Source organism: Mus caroli, unplaced genomic scaffold, assembly GCF_978045245.1.
Source record: "Mus caroli unplaced genomic scaffold, Mus_caroli_1 scaffold_1, whole genome shotgun sequence".
Taxonomy (NCBI): Eukaryota; Metazoa; Chordata; class Mammalia; order Rodentia; family Muridae; genus Mus; species Mus caroli.
Window position 1 is genome coordinate 186,560,754 of NW_028227256.1, and position 14,565 is coordinate 186,575,318.

At 42.7% G+C, this 14,565-nt stretch overlaps 1 protein-coding gene across 1 annotated transcript in view; it reads left to right on the forward strand.

Annotated features, from left to right (window-relative positions):
- Positions 1-14,565, forward strand: part of Ush2a (usherin) — a 680,823-nt gene that overhangs the window by 461,917 nt on the left and 204,341 nt on the right. Inside the window, exons 43-45 of the mRNA XM_085835345.1 lie at positions 2,748-2,911; positions 12,322-12,531; positions 13,886-14,088. Coding sequence (XP_085691471.1) covers positions 2,748-2,911; positions 12,322-12,531; positions 13,886-14,088 — 577 coding nt within the window. The remainder of the gene's footprint in view (positions 1-2,747; positions 2,912-12,321; positions 12,532-13,885; positions 14,089-14,565) is intronic.

The following is a 14,565-nucleotide window of genomic DNA, read 5'->3' on the forward strand; positions in this document are numbered from 1 at the left end:
CATATGGCCTGTACCTTCTGTGTTCTGTCTGAAGTGTGTGTGTGTGTGTGTGTGTGTGTGTGTGTGTGTAGTGACCTGTCTAAAGTACATATTACATAAAATTATCGCAAAAGTTATAGAAGTACCATAGAAGAGAGGACCCCCAAAATTTGTACATGATGAAAAATATTAGTGCTATTAGCTTCACACAGAAAAGAACTAAAACCATGGTGTCACTTGGAGCCACAAGGGTTGTTAATTATATAATGGCATCAATATATGGAAGAAAAGCTCAAATATTGTAGTGGAGAAGATTAGGCACCTAGTCTTCAGCTAAAGGGATAAGGCCATTTTATGACTTGAAATACAATTATAAGTGTTTTACCCAGGGACAGAGCTAATGAAACCAAGGTCACAGGTTCAATTCCCATGTGAGCCATTAGCTCCCCTTCCTTCTGTTGCCTCAGACCCGCCACCCTCTTAACCCTGACTCTCACCCTTCACATTCATCCTGGGGTCACAGAGGATGAAGAGGTAAATCAGCCCCTCCCCTCAGCTAGAAGTCTTAAGGTCAAGCCCCAGTCATGTGACATCATCCCAACAGGGGCAAAGCAGATTATTACTAGATTGTTATTATTGTTACTTCCTCATCCGGCCGGCAGTACCCAATGCTGCAGCCTGTTCAGAGGGCCTCTTCCTTCAGACTGACTGCAGATGAATCTCTACTCTTCCTGAGGAGCCCAGTGACTTGAACAAGCTATTTATTACTCCCAACCTTCCTCATTCTCCTCACTTTCAAAGTCAGTACTATCAAGGCATTTTATAGCGTTACTGTGAGGAATGGATGCATTGATACGGGTAGAAAGCTGGAGCATAGGGGATAACTGTGATGGTTGGCTTTAGGTTGCTTTGGTCCTGCAAGCCAGTCAGTGCTCAGTGAGAAGCACACAGACAAGCATCTTCCTGGTGCTGCCCAAGTCAAGCTGGACAGGCTGGATGGCTGGAGACAGAAAGCAAGCAGCTGGGTACTCCATTACAGTTCTCAGGACTAATGGCACCAAACAAGTTGCCTTCTCAAGGCCAAGTGAGCGCTCTCCAGAGGAGTCAGAGAGCAATCTTAGCTTCTCCTAACGTCTGGTGCTCCCAGCACGGCTGTGTTTGTGGGGACGTTGGTCCCGTTTCTCCCCTCTCTTTGTGTGCATCCTCTCTTGAGTCTGACTTCAAGTTCTCTCTTACAAAGAAGCCAGCATTGTATTGAGAGTGCTCCCTAAGCCAGCTGACCTTACCTTGACTCCTTAGACGATCAAATACCCTATAGTGTGAGTAAGAACATCCTAAGCTTGAGAATGGCTCTCTTTTGAGGATTTGGGGGAAGGTATGAATCAATCCATGAAAGGAGAAAGGGAGGGAGAGAGAAAAGAAGAGAAAGGGAAGAGGCAGCAAGAAGGGAGGGAGGGAAAGGAAGAGTGGACAGGCACATAATGAATGCCTGAGAAGAGGCCAGTGCTGTAGAGCAAAGAGACACCAAAACTCTAACGCTAGCTCTTGTTTAGAGAAATAAGCCAATAAATGACCCCCAGGCCCACTGAATCATCACTTATGCTACAGCAGCCAAGTTGTGTCCTTCTATGTGACTAAGGCAGAACTCAGGAAGTTACCTTTGGGGCCTAAGTAGGAAGAAGAGAGGGCAAACGGAGTTCCGGGTGGGAAAATGTTCTAAAAATCCTGATGTAACTTTGGTCAAACCATCTAGCGGAGTTCCTGGAAATGGCGCTCTCCCCTTTGTATGGTGACTAGCAGGGGTTGTGACATATTGAGACAAATGCTTTGGACCTGGGTTTGAAAGTATCAGAGGCTGAACGCTCTGGAAACACATAATCAGCCCAAAATAGAAGATCTGAAGCCAAAGCCAGGACAATCACTTATAACTCAACATGTCTAACACATCTCTCCATACAGACTATTGCAGAGTCGGGACCTGATTTTGTCTATAAATAACATTTTCCTATCCAGGCAATTTTGAACCGAAAGGATAAAGCTACTGGGCTCCCACTTAAAAGAGCCAAAGAGTTGAGAAATTAAAGTTACAGTTTCGGGAAGTTCCTAACATATCCGTGTTTCTCCTCTGTCAAAGCGATGGCCCATTTTCTCTGTATTGACTCAAATCAACATGTGCAGAGTGGGGCCCGGCATAACTTGCTGTCACCAAACTCTCCGAGGGACGATCTTGTGCACCGTGCTCACAGTTGAGGTTTCATTTAAGCGTTTATCTGCCAGCCAATGAGATTCCAGGGACAGGAAAGAGGTATAGGAAGGAATGATGATAGAGTCTGATATTTGAAAAATGGATGGGTTTCCCTAAAGAAGAGAATAAAACTCTAGATGGTATTGAGACAGAAAGCTGGCAGGCTGCCAGCCTTGTAATTACATCTTGAATTGAGCCATAATCCTCCCCGCTTCTGAAAACAGTAAGAATGGGAAGACGATAACCCACGTTTATTTTAAAGACTGATATTTGCTTACTGCTTCCAAATAAAATGCTTTCCCGACGCTCAGGTGGAGGCTGGAGAGTAGCAGAGATAATGGTATGTTTTGTGTAAGTAGAAAGGAAATAATTCATTTCCTAGAAGGAAAGGAAAACCGGGCGATTTGTGGAAAGGAATCCTGTATTTTGTGAGGGGAAAAAAATGCATTTTGTCTTCCATAGAACATATTTTTATATGTTTGTTGTTTGTTTGTTTGTTTGTTTGTTTAAACAAAACCCTCAGGTTCACAACGTACGGATATAAGCTCTTTGTACACAACAGTGTGGGCTTTACACCAAGCCGAGAAGTGACAGTCACCACCTTAGCAGGCTCTCCAGAGAGAGGAGCCACAGTCACCGCAAGCATCCTTAATCACACAGCCATAGACGTGAGATGGAAGAAACCAAGTAAGAAACCTTGCATGTCTGTCTTTCCTCTGAGCATTAGCACTGTCTTAGTCACTTTCCTGTTGATGTTGATGAAGCACCTTGACCCAAGGCAACTCAAAGAAGGAAGAGTTCCTATGGATGTACTATTTCAGAGGATTGAAGTCCATCGTAGCTAGGAGGCACACCAGTAAACAGCACAGCAGTGGCATACTTCTCCAGCCAGGCCACACCATCTAAGCCTCCCCAAACAGCACCACCAATCTTTCACCAAGTTTTCAAATGCCTGGGACTATGAGGGACATTTATCATTCAAATCACCACAGCGCCATAAGGGATTTCCATGGTACATTAAGAATAAACAAGTCAGGGTGCCTAAACAATGTGTGTGTGTGTGTGTGTATGTTCACATATGCAGATGTGTTTAGGATCAGGTGTGTGTTTAAGCAAGTATATGGGTAAGTGTGTGTGGTAGCCAGAGGTCAACTGAAGGTATTTTTCTTTGGGATAATTGTTTTGCTTACTGTCCTTGAACTCACGGTTTTCCTAGCAGACCTCAGGGATAGCCTGTCTTCGGAGCACTCAGTTACAAACAGACACCAGTGTTTTATGTGGGCTCTGGGGATAGAGCCTGTGATGTTCGACTTAATAGGCAAATGCCTCTTTCCCTCTTCCTGGACTCATACTTTCTCCGTATTCACTTCTGATAGGAATAGTTCCCACCAGTGAGGAGACTACACAGTTTGATAGTCTGTCTGCTTAACAACTGGATTCCATGCAGGACTGTGATCCTCTGCACTCCCAGACCTAGGACCCTCTACTCATTAACAAGAACCACATACAATGACATCAACAATGTGATGGGTTTGCCCATACACCAGAAAAGTCCTGAGTCTGTCATGGAAGTGTTCACACTAACCATTTTCTAGCATGACTTGAGATCTGAAAATGGCTGAACCAAAACACGTTGGTATTTTCACAAAATGCCGAGAAGTAGCAGCTAGTTTGATTAAAATATTTTGTTTTATGAAGATAAAAACAACCAGAACAATTAATTATCTGCCATTATACGAAAAGATACATGTAACAGTGACAACTAGTAGCACAATTTGAGTCAGTCTGGAGTTTGCTATGGCCTAGGAAGACCTGAGTGAGTTGGCATAAGCTCTCTGCTGTGTGATACCCATCATGCATTAGGACGAGTGATGTCATCGATACAAAGCACAGTAGTGTTTGAGACTGTCATTCTTCCATCACTGATAAAATACCCAAGATGGAAGAAAGGGCTGCATCATCTCACAGGCTCAGTGCTCGGGTCCATGGTCACTTATTTCTGGAGCTTTTGAGGCCTGTGGTCAGGCAGTGAACAAGGTGAGTGCGTATGGTGGAAGAAGCTACTCAAATCCTAGCATCTTTGAAACCAAAAGAAAGAGGCTGTGTGTCAATAGTCCTGCCAGCAGCATATCCCAGCCAGCCTACTAACCTCCCCTGGGTGCCAGCTCCTAAAGGGCTCACTATCTCCCAGTACTATGAGAGGCTGAGAGCCAAGCCCAGGGTGGGACGGCCGGAGGGATGTTACATATAGGGGCAAACAGTGTTGATCTATGTTTGAACCATATAATGTATTTTTAAAAAACTTTGGGGTTTTGGCAAGGTTGTTGGTTTGTAATGATCTATAGTGTTTCTATTAGAATAATTTGAACCATTTTAATGGAAGATTTTAAATTAATTGATCTTATGATTATCTTCTGTCATACATCTCCAAGAAAAAAAAATAGGTTTTATCTGAAGCTCAGTTTGTGAGTGTGTGTGCATGAGGGTATATATTACATGTGTGTGAGTGCATGTGTGCACATGTGCATGTGCGTGTGTGTGTGTATGAGAGAGGTGATGTATGTGTGTGTATATACATTGGTGCTTATGTTTATGGGAGATTTGGAGGTGTTCATGTGCGATAGTTTGTGTGATCTGTGTGTATGAGTATGTGAGAGAGAGTGTGTGATGTATGTATGTATATATATTGGTGCATGTGTATGTGGGGAATTTGGGTATGTGTGAGTGTGTGTGTGATTTGTGAGTATGAGTGTACATGAGAGAGTATTTGTGATATATGTGTGTGCACATATACATTGGTGCATGTATATAGGAGGGGCTGTGCGTGTGGAGGTGTGTGCCTTTGCATGTGTACATGTGAGAGTGCATGTAATCTGTGATATGTGTGTGTGCATGCACCTATGTGTTGGTGCACGTGTGCATGTAAGTGTGATGTATGTGTGTACACATATACATTGGTGCATGTCTATGTGTATGTGTGTGGGGTGTGTGAGTGTGGAGGTATGTGCCTGTGCATGTGTGTATGTGAGAGCAGTGTAATCTATGTGATATGTATGTGTGCACACACCTTATGTGTTGGTGTATGTGTGTTTTCACCCATTCTGTTCTACCTTGCCCTCTAAGTTATCTCAAGAGCTTGTCTGTAAAGGTAGCATGCATGTGCACGTGTGCTGCATGCACAGACAGACAGACAGACACACACTCACACACATGCACGCTCACGTGCGCGCACACACACACACATCTCGTGATACTTGAACACTGAAGTAAAGATCTGGCTACTATGGTCTCACTCATACACACCCCCTGCGATACCATCACGGTCCTGAAGTGGCCGTGCTTATAGAAGCTGACAAACCTAATAGATGTGAAGTGGCCCGCTGACGTTCTATTACCCCAGTAATCAGCACCTCTGACCTTCGGGATGTAGGTAATACAATCTGCTGTGATTTCCATTCATACCTTGGAAATTTCTCAGATAACTCTGTGAGCATGAAGGGTCGGCTGCAAACGCCTGCTGCAGGATCCTCTCTCCTCTGTGGAACCTGCTCTCTTAAGTAAATTAACTCGTCTCTCCTCTGTGAACGAGCTGCCCATCTTCTCAACTTTAATGTTTTTTTCCTTGCTTGATAGAAGAAAAACTGGCACATAACCTACTAAGCTGAACAGGACAAAGCTGTAGTTTAACACACATTGCGATTGAAATTCTTAGGAATAAATCTTTACATCTCTCCCTAGTGAACATCATCTTTCAAAAAACCATGAAATAAATAAATATTTGTGTGTATAATATGTGTGCATGGGTATGCATGCACACACACACTCATTTATGCACACTGGGCTGGGAGCTGGCTCAGTCTGTAATCCTGGCACGCCTATGACATAATGAGTGTCAGGGATCAGAGACTCAACTTACGATCCCAACACACCTGATCTGGTAAACACAGCAGTGAACAGAGACTGTCTCAAAATAGAAAGTGGGCATCAACACATGAGGCTGACCACTGACCTCCATGCATACCCCCTTACCCCCTTTGACCACCATAGTAAATATGTATTCAAACACATGCACTTGCACGTATGTGCACACACATCACAAACAGAGAAAATTATAACAAAAGACATGCTATTTCTCTGCTGTGATTTGTACAAATACACATCATTTTAACAGAAAAATATCCTAGGTAAATTTGTATCAATCAGAGGTTGATAAAGGGAAGCCATTTGATATTTTTATTTTTACTGGGATGGAGGCAATAAAACCACTCATACCCTGGAAAACGTTTCAGGTAACTCTTTGTGAGCACAAAGGTTACCTCGGAGCAGGGTCGGCTCAGGACCATTTGATTCACTACTTGACAAGTCGCCTGCTTTCCTCATTCATGTTTGTAATGTGAGGTAACAGTATCTCTGCGTGGTTTCAAACTTTTGCAGGAGTAGTGTGTAGACAACATAGGCTCCTCGTTCTCTGTTCGCCTCCATGCCCAAAGCACCAGTAAAAAGGAGTATTTTGATATGTTTTACCCATCAAAAGATGTCACCTAAAGACAACGATCGCTATGTTCATTTTAAAGATTTATTTTTATTATTTTAATTTAGTGAGCATCCATAGTGATATCTTTTACTGTTTCCCATATCCTTCTATTTGCACATAAATTAGGAATTCATGGGTTATCTTTTTTCTTATTGCAATTCTCAATGTTTGCTTCATAAATTATTTATATTATTATATAATATTATACACAACTCCTTTCTCAAAATGGCTCCAGTACTTAGGATCAGTCCTTAAATTTTCTCAGTCCTAAATTCTGGGTTTCGGTTCACCTTTTATCAAGAACGTTCATTTGCTTATTTTACTATTGTTGTGAGTGTTGGGTTTGTGTGTGTGTGTGTGTGTGTGTGTGTGTGTGTGTGTGTGTGTGTGTGTGTGTGTGTGTGAGCATGCCTGAGTTCTTAGATGAGGTCAGAGGAGAAACAACTTGAGAGTTTACTCTCGTCCCACCATGGCTTCCAGGGTTTACCTCAGGTGGTCAGGCTTCTCTTTCCCCTCTGAGACATCTCATCAGATCATCATGGAAGCTATTTTTTTAAGGTAACTGTGTGTTAATTTTTGCTGAGTAAGATAGTAGTTCTGCCGTCTTTTACATTCTACTTCCCTCAGTACAGTAATAGCTTTGCCTTTCTTGCACATAAGCAGTCATTTAGATGTATGTAAAGTTCTTAGAGCTGTTATTTTCCCTCAAGACATGCTGATGATATGCTATTCCCACAAACATCTAATTCTTTAGCTGAGCCTTCTGAGGCTTGTCTGATTCATTCCCCGTCTGCTATGCTTTGGATGTGGACTCTCCCCATGGGCTCCTTTATTTGAACACTTAGTTCCCAATTGGTGGTGCTGTTCTAGAAGGTTGTGGAACTTTTGGGACCTCGGGCCTTCACTACGAAGGTTATAGCCCAGTCTCCATCTCCTGTCCCATTGTCTACTTCTTTTTTTTTTAATATTTTTTTATTACGTATTTTCCTCAATTACATTTCCAATGCTCTCCCAAAAGTCCCCCATACCCTCCCCCCCCACTTCCCTACCCACCCATTCCTATTTTTTGGCCCTGGCGTTCCCCTGTACTGGAGCATATAAAGTTTATGCCGGGGCCTAGCAAACACAGAAGTGGATGCTCACAGTCAGCTATTGGATGGATCACAGGGCTCCCAATGGAGGAGCTAGAGAAAGTACCCAAGGAGCTAAAGGGATCTGCAACCCTATAGGTGGAACAACATTCTGAACTGACCAGTACCCCGGAGCTGTTGACTATAGCTGCATATGTATCAAAAGATGGCCTAGTCGGCCATCACTGGAAAGAGAGGCCCATTGGACACACAAACTTTATATGCCCCATTGTCTACTTCTTAATACACCAAAATAGAGCCTCCATTACATTTCTCTGCCTTTCCCATTGGGATGGACTGAACCCTCTGAAACACTGGATCTAAATGAACACTCCCAGAGGTTGCTGCCTTTGGGAGTTCTATCCCAGCAACAAGGAACACAATGAGCGTATCCTACTTTGTAGATAATTCTTAACTTTTAGTTTGCTTTAGCCAGAGTAGACCATGATACACCTACATTTAGATATATTGTCAATAATCTGGGTCAGACAATGTGGTAGTGTGCATGAGTCCATAGGCTCATATGTTCAAATGCATAGTCCCCATTTGGTGAGCCTGTTTGGGAAGGATTGGGAGATGTGGTTTTATTGAAAGAAGTGTGTCACTGGGGACGGGTTTTGAGGTCTCAAAAGCCCACACCAGGCCTAGACTTTGTCTCTTTCTCTCCTTCCATCTTGTGGATAAAATGCAAGCTCTCAGCTACTGCTGCAGCACTGTGCCTGCCTGCTTGCAGCCATGCTCCTCACCATGAGAGTCACACATTCTAAGCCTCTGGCAATGTGAGCCCAATTAAACACATTGTATTTTGTCAAAGCAATAGGTAAGATGTATTATATTCTCCTTATACGAATCTCTTCATTGGGGGAAGGCTTAAGTAATATAACCACGATTGTTTGCTGCAGTGTATGAAGGTTCTGACATGGCAGCACCTTTCAGGTCTCTGCTTTCTGTCCTTCCTTCTCATTCGCACACACAGGTCAGCCTGACCATGGGCCACAGGAATGGAGTCAGACATCTCTGGCCTTAATCCTCTAACACTGACTCAAAAGAAATGAGTCCTTCCTTTAAGTTTGTCTCTCTAGTTATTTTTATTATTTAAAACTTTCATAAAATATATTTTAATCATAATCTTTGTCTTTCCCCAACTCCTCACAGAGAGATCCCACACATCCCTACCCACCCAAATTCACATTCTTTCTCTCTAAAAATAAAAGTATATAAAAAAAGTCAAGACAAACGAATAACACACACACACACACACACACACACACAAGATAGAACAGTAAGACACAAATAACCAAAACAACAACAACAAAAAACCATCATGGAATTTATTTTGTGTTGGCCAACCACATACTCCTGGATGTGGGGCCTGCCCTGGAGTGTGATTGATATACCCAATGACATGACACTCCATTGGCAGGAAGTGACAGTTCCCTCACTAGAATGTAGCAATTGTAAGTAGAGCTTCCTGTGGGATGAGACTTGCATCCTTTCTCCTCCTCCTCGCTACAATGTTGTCTGCTTTGAACCTGTGCTTGTCTTGCCTTCCTCAGTCTCAGAGTTCACATTGTATCAGCCCCATTGTGTCTAAGAACACTCTGTTTCCTTGGAGTCATCCACCACCTCTGGCTCTTACAGTCCTCCTGCCTCCTCTTCCACAAATATCCCTGAGCCTTGAGTGCAGAGGTTGATAAAGACATCCCAATTAAAGCTCAGGACTCCCAAAATCTTTCTGCACATTGTCCCACTGCAAGTCTCTGTTAACTACTGCCAGAGGAAGCTTCTCTGGGTGTTGGGCTAGGCACGGATCTATGAATATAGCAGAACATCTTCAGGAGTCATTCCATTGCTATGTTCCTGGAGCAGACTAATAGGCCCATGACTTATCTAGTTTCAAGTTCTTGGTCACTTTAGAAGTGTCAGGCATAGATTCCACCTGATGGAGAGGGCTTTAAATCCAATTTCTTAAAAGGGGCTGATTACTCCTATACCATACAAGCTACTCTTGCCCGAGTCTGTCTTGCAGGCAGATACTGCTGTTGTTTGTACCTTGTTACCACTTTGGAAAGTACATTTTTGTTTACTCTTTGGTGTTGGGTATTTGAAATTCTGCAGATTTTCTTCCTTCAATGCATACTTTAATTCTTCTCAGGGTTTTTTGTTTGCTTCTTTTTCATATCCAAGGGAGATCTCTACAACATCCCATATCAACCTCTTCATAATTCCAAGCACTTATTCTCATATGCCTCATAGTTTATTTTCATAAAGACATGTCCTTTTGTATTACTTTTGAAGAACATTATTCAAATGTTTTATAAAACCTCCATCTCCTTCTTATGAAAGGGAAGAATCTTCTAGACAGCATTTCCCTTGTCTTATAAAATGAAGAATCCATATAAGACAATTTCCTATTTTAGGAAAGAAAAATTATATTGAAGCCACTTTAACCAATAGACAGAAAAGGTGAGTGTTGCTTAGGAACAATTACCAGCTTTCTCTTCTGAACTAACTCAGTTAAAACTCTGCGTCTCTCAGAGAGGAGATAAGGTCACTATAATATTTATAGAAGACCCTAATTTGTGGCTCTTTTGTCTCTTAAATGGCTCACTAACTAGGAAGAGGCACAGTGGTGTGAGCAATGCAAACAGACTATGTCTTAGGCCTCTCAGAACATCTCTGTGGTGGGGACTAGCAACACAAAATGTCCATGTTGTTTGCCCCTGTAGGGACTCTACAGTGTAATGTCTTCAGGTTTGTCAAATGGCGGAACAAGACAGAAAGGTGCCTCTTGCTGTCTAGGTACACTGCCTGTTTCTGGTCCAGAAAGAATATCATTCCAAAGGGATCTGCCTCAGGACTAAGCCACCACCTTTTCTCTCATCCCTGTGGCAGCAAGTAGCTTGTATTCTGTGTCAAGTGGGTAAACAAATGGAACCAGGCTAAGAATGGCAGGTAAAGAGGTTTTCCTCAGACCCTGACATAATATCTTGGCTCTTAAACTCCCAATGTCAGTTCCAAAACGTGTAATCTATGAATCTAAGTGTGCTCCTAAGGAACTATAACATAAGTAAAATGTATTACCTTTGTGCTGCTTGGCATATTCCACCTAATTGTAACATTCTCTCCAACTTGGAACATCTCCTCTCGGAATGAGAAGAAACCCAGCAGACGGGTGTAAATAGAAAGTCAGGTGCTCTGGGTGATTGGAAGATTCTGGAGACCCCACCCCCACCCCAACAGTGCAGAAGGAGTATACGGTTGCTGGGCTTGGGGATGCTTGCCAGCCGAATTGTGAACAGGAAGACGGGTTCAGATAGTGGTGCAGCCTGCAAGCTGCAAGAACAGCCGCAGGGTTGCTGGCTTTGGCCTCCACCAGCCATCCTGTGGTAGGATTTCCAGCGATGCAGGTGCTTTTAAATTACCCACGTTCCTTATCAGTGACCTCTCACCCATACTCCCATTAGTGACCCAGAAGAAGAAAGCACTGGTTCACCCAATCAGGCCTTACTACACTTGACACTTTGGTGTTTGCTGGTGGGCTCCCTTCCGGGGGTGAGCAGACGTGTCTGTGTTATGTCTCTCCAGGAAGTCGTCTGGAAATATTCACTTCATGTTGTAAAGGTTTAACCTTCAGAGTAGCCTGATGGCTTGAGGTATCAAAGAGCACCAACTTGACGTGCAACACATCTCCTGTGCTGTGGAATGGCCACAGATGAGAGAGTGATGTTCCCAAAAGCCAGTGAAAACTATTTCTAATGAGAAAAGGAGCTCTTTCATAGACAATCCACGTGGCTTCCCTGGACGTGACCGATATTATCATGTAGGAAGTAGGAATGGCGTGGGTAGAGTTGGAAGCATCAGAGGGAAGAAACCACTCAACCACCAGGGTTTGCCAACTTAATTACAAAATCTTCTGACCTAAACCCTTCCAGCCACACTGGCGCCCCCATCCTTTTAAAATACTGCTAGAGATAAGGCAAAAGAAGTATCCTGATTAGGGGAGAAAAATCAACATTAAAACTTGCCTTTTATGCATGAGCCCCACAGTGTTAATGTAAAGCAATCTTTGATAATTACGACATAAATCCTCCTCAATGTGTCCCTTTCTGTTGCACATAGATTTGTAAATAGTTATGTGGATATCTAGAAGGTTCATTGAATAACTGTAAATAGCATAGTTAGAATATTTGAAGGAAAAATTAAAGTATGCATTGCTTAATATTACTTCCCATTTAATTATAGAGTGAAGAGAAAACTAGAATTTGTTTAAGAGTAAAATCTAACTCTACCAGTTTCACCCCCAAAGAAGGTTCCAACACATTTTATAAAACTGAAACTCTACCATCTTGCTTCTCTCTCATTCTAGAGACAGTTGAGAGAATTTCTTCTGCCCTTTCTACCTGACATGTTCTGTATTTTTCTGTTAATAGCAGTTCAAGATCTACAAGGTGATGTGGAATATTACACACTGTTTTGGAGTTCTGGGACCTCAGAGGAATCTCTGAAAATCTTCCCCGATGTAGACTTTCACATCATTGGTCAGTTATCTCCAAACGTGGAGTACCAGATTTTCCTCTTGGTTTTCAATGGAGTCCATGCAATCAACAGCACAGTGGTGCGTGTGACCACGTGGGAGGAGGGTGAGTGAAGCTTTCAAGGGCCTCTTGGCTTCAGACATGCCAGTGATATTGATGGATTCTTTCTGGAGCTTACATCAGTCATCCTTCCTTTATAAAACTCCTGATGCTGAAAGGAAGGGGTAGGAACCAAAATGCTTAGGTGCCCCTTGTCTCAAAGGGACAGATGAATAGACCAGCACCCTTGAAACACCAGCTTGGATCCAAAATAATCAGCCATGAGGCCAGTTTCCCCTAGTTCATTGCAGTGCAGGCTTAGTTGGGAGTCATTCACATCAATATTTAGCAACATTTTTCCTAAGATTAGTCCTCAAAAGCATGGTGCATTTCAAATTGACACCCAAGCTCAGGGAGAGCCCTTCCCGAGTCACCAAAAAAAACAGTAGGCTGAAGCTCGGCCTCGAAGAAGAAGAATTTCATGTCTCGGTTTCTAAGCCCGTTAGCGAGGGAGAGGAAGCCAGAGAATCAACTTGTGAGTCGGAAATGAGTCTGGAATGGTCTTCCTAATCTTTCTGGCTTTATATGGTCTCATTATAAACATTATAATATCGTTACCTCCCAAGCAAGTGTTCCAGGCCATTAGCAGAACTCTTTAAGTATGGGACCCATTTCCCTTTGTGATGCCAAAGGTCGGCACCTTTTGTTTATAAAATAGGATGAATCACAAGGACGATTTTTCAACTAGTTAAGATGAGTTCTTATGATAAAAATAGGCTTTGGCATAGTTATTTCTGACATGCTTGAATAATTGTGTAATTTAACGCTAAGCAAGATTTTTTTTCTAATGTTAGATTTCATCATTACCTATGGTAATCAACACTCAAAATCATTTACATAATGACAATATTGCATTATTGCTTCATATCGCTTGAGTTACAAGCTAGTAACAGCGAATGATTTTTTTTTTTTTTTTTACATCCCAGCAGCTTCTATGTACTTGAATGTTATTTTATTTTATTTTATTTTATTTTACTTTGTTTGGCTTGAGGAGCAACCCCCCTACCACCACCACCAAGGAGATATAAAGAGAAGGGTTGAAAACAGACAAATACTAGACGACAGCCGTTAGAGGTGCAGATGGGTGGGTGATTCATCATTTGGATCCCACTGGCCGCATAGCATTGAAGATTAGCACTAGGCTGGTGGTATGAAACATTTTGCCACCAATTCCTTTTGGTTTCTGACTGAGAGTCTAATAAGCCAATTTGCAGAGGACTTCAGACTGTGACAACTTCATCGTAGGAGAGCAGATAAGCAAAGGGCCCTTTGCTAAGCCTCTGTACCAATCTGCGTTTAGTCTAACAAGTGCTTTTGCTGAGACAGCTGGAGCTTATTCCGTTCTTTCCTTTAATTCTAGAGCCTCGGGGCATGCTTCCCCCAGAGGTTGTCATCATCAACAGTACAGCTGTACGTGTCATCTGGACATCTCCTTCAAACCCAAATGCCGTTGTCACCGAGTCTTCTGTCTATGTAAATAATAAGCTCTACAAGACTGGAACGGATGCGCCCGGGTCGTTTGTTCTGGAAGACCTGTCTCCCTTCACTATCTATGACATTCAGGTCAGACCATTGTTTTGTTTCTTTTTGGATGGTTAAGCTCATGGATGTGTTAAATAAAACATGCCGAGCGATGCCTCTGAGTGGAGGCCTTTTGTCCTGGCTACAGATTATTGTTTATTCGATGGGAAAGGGAAGAGAAAAGAAGGAAATTGACCGGAATGAAAGCTGTTTGCTGTGAGGATGCATAGACTTGAAGCCCTAGAGAAGGGCTCCTGGCTAAGATGGAGCCAGTGCTGATGAGAGAGGTGACAAAGAGCCAGTTGATAAAAGGAAGTCAACCACATCATTACCAAAACAGTCTTTCCAGTTTTTCTTCTTCCCCTACCTTTCTTTCATGTCAAAACTAGAATTCACTTGTTGATGTAGAGATTTTTCTCTCTGTTCTTCTTTTTCTGCCACTTACTCAGGGAAATAGCATTGCTCGATGGCTATCCTGGCTGTCTGCTGTTCCTTCTTAAGGGCATGGCATGGATGATG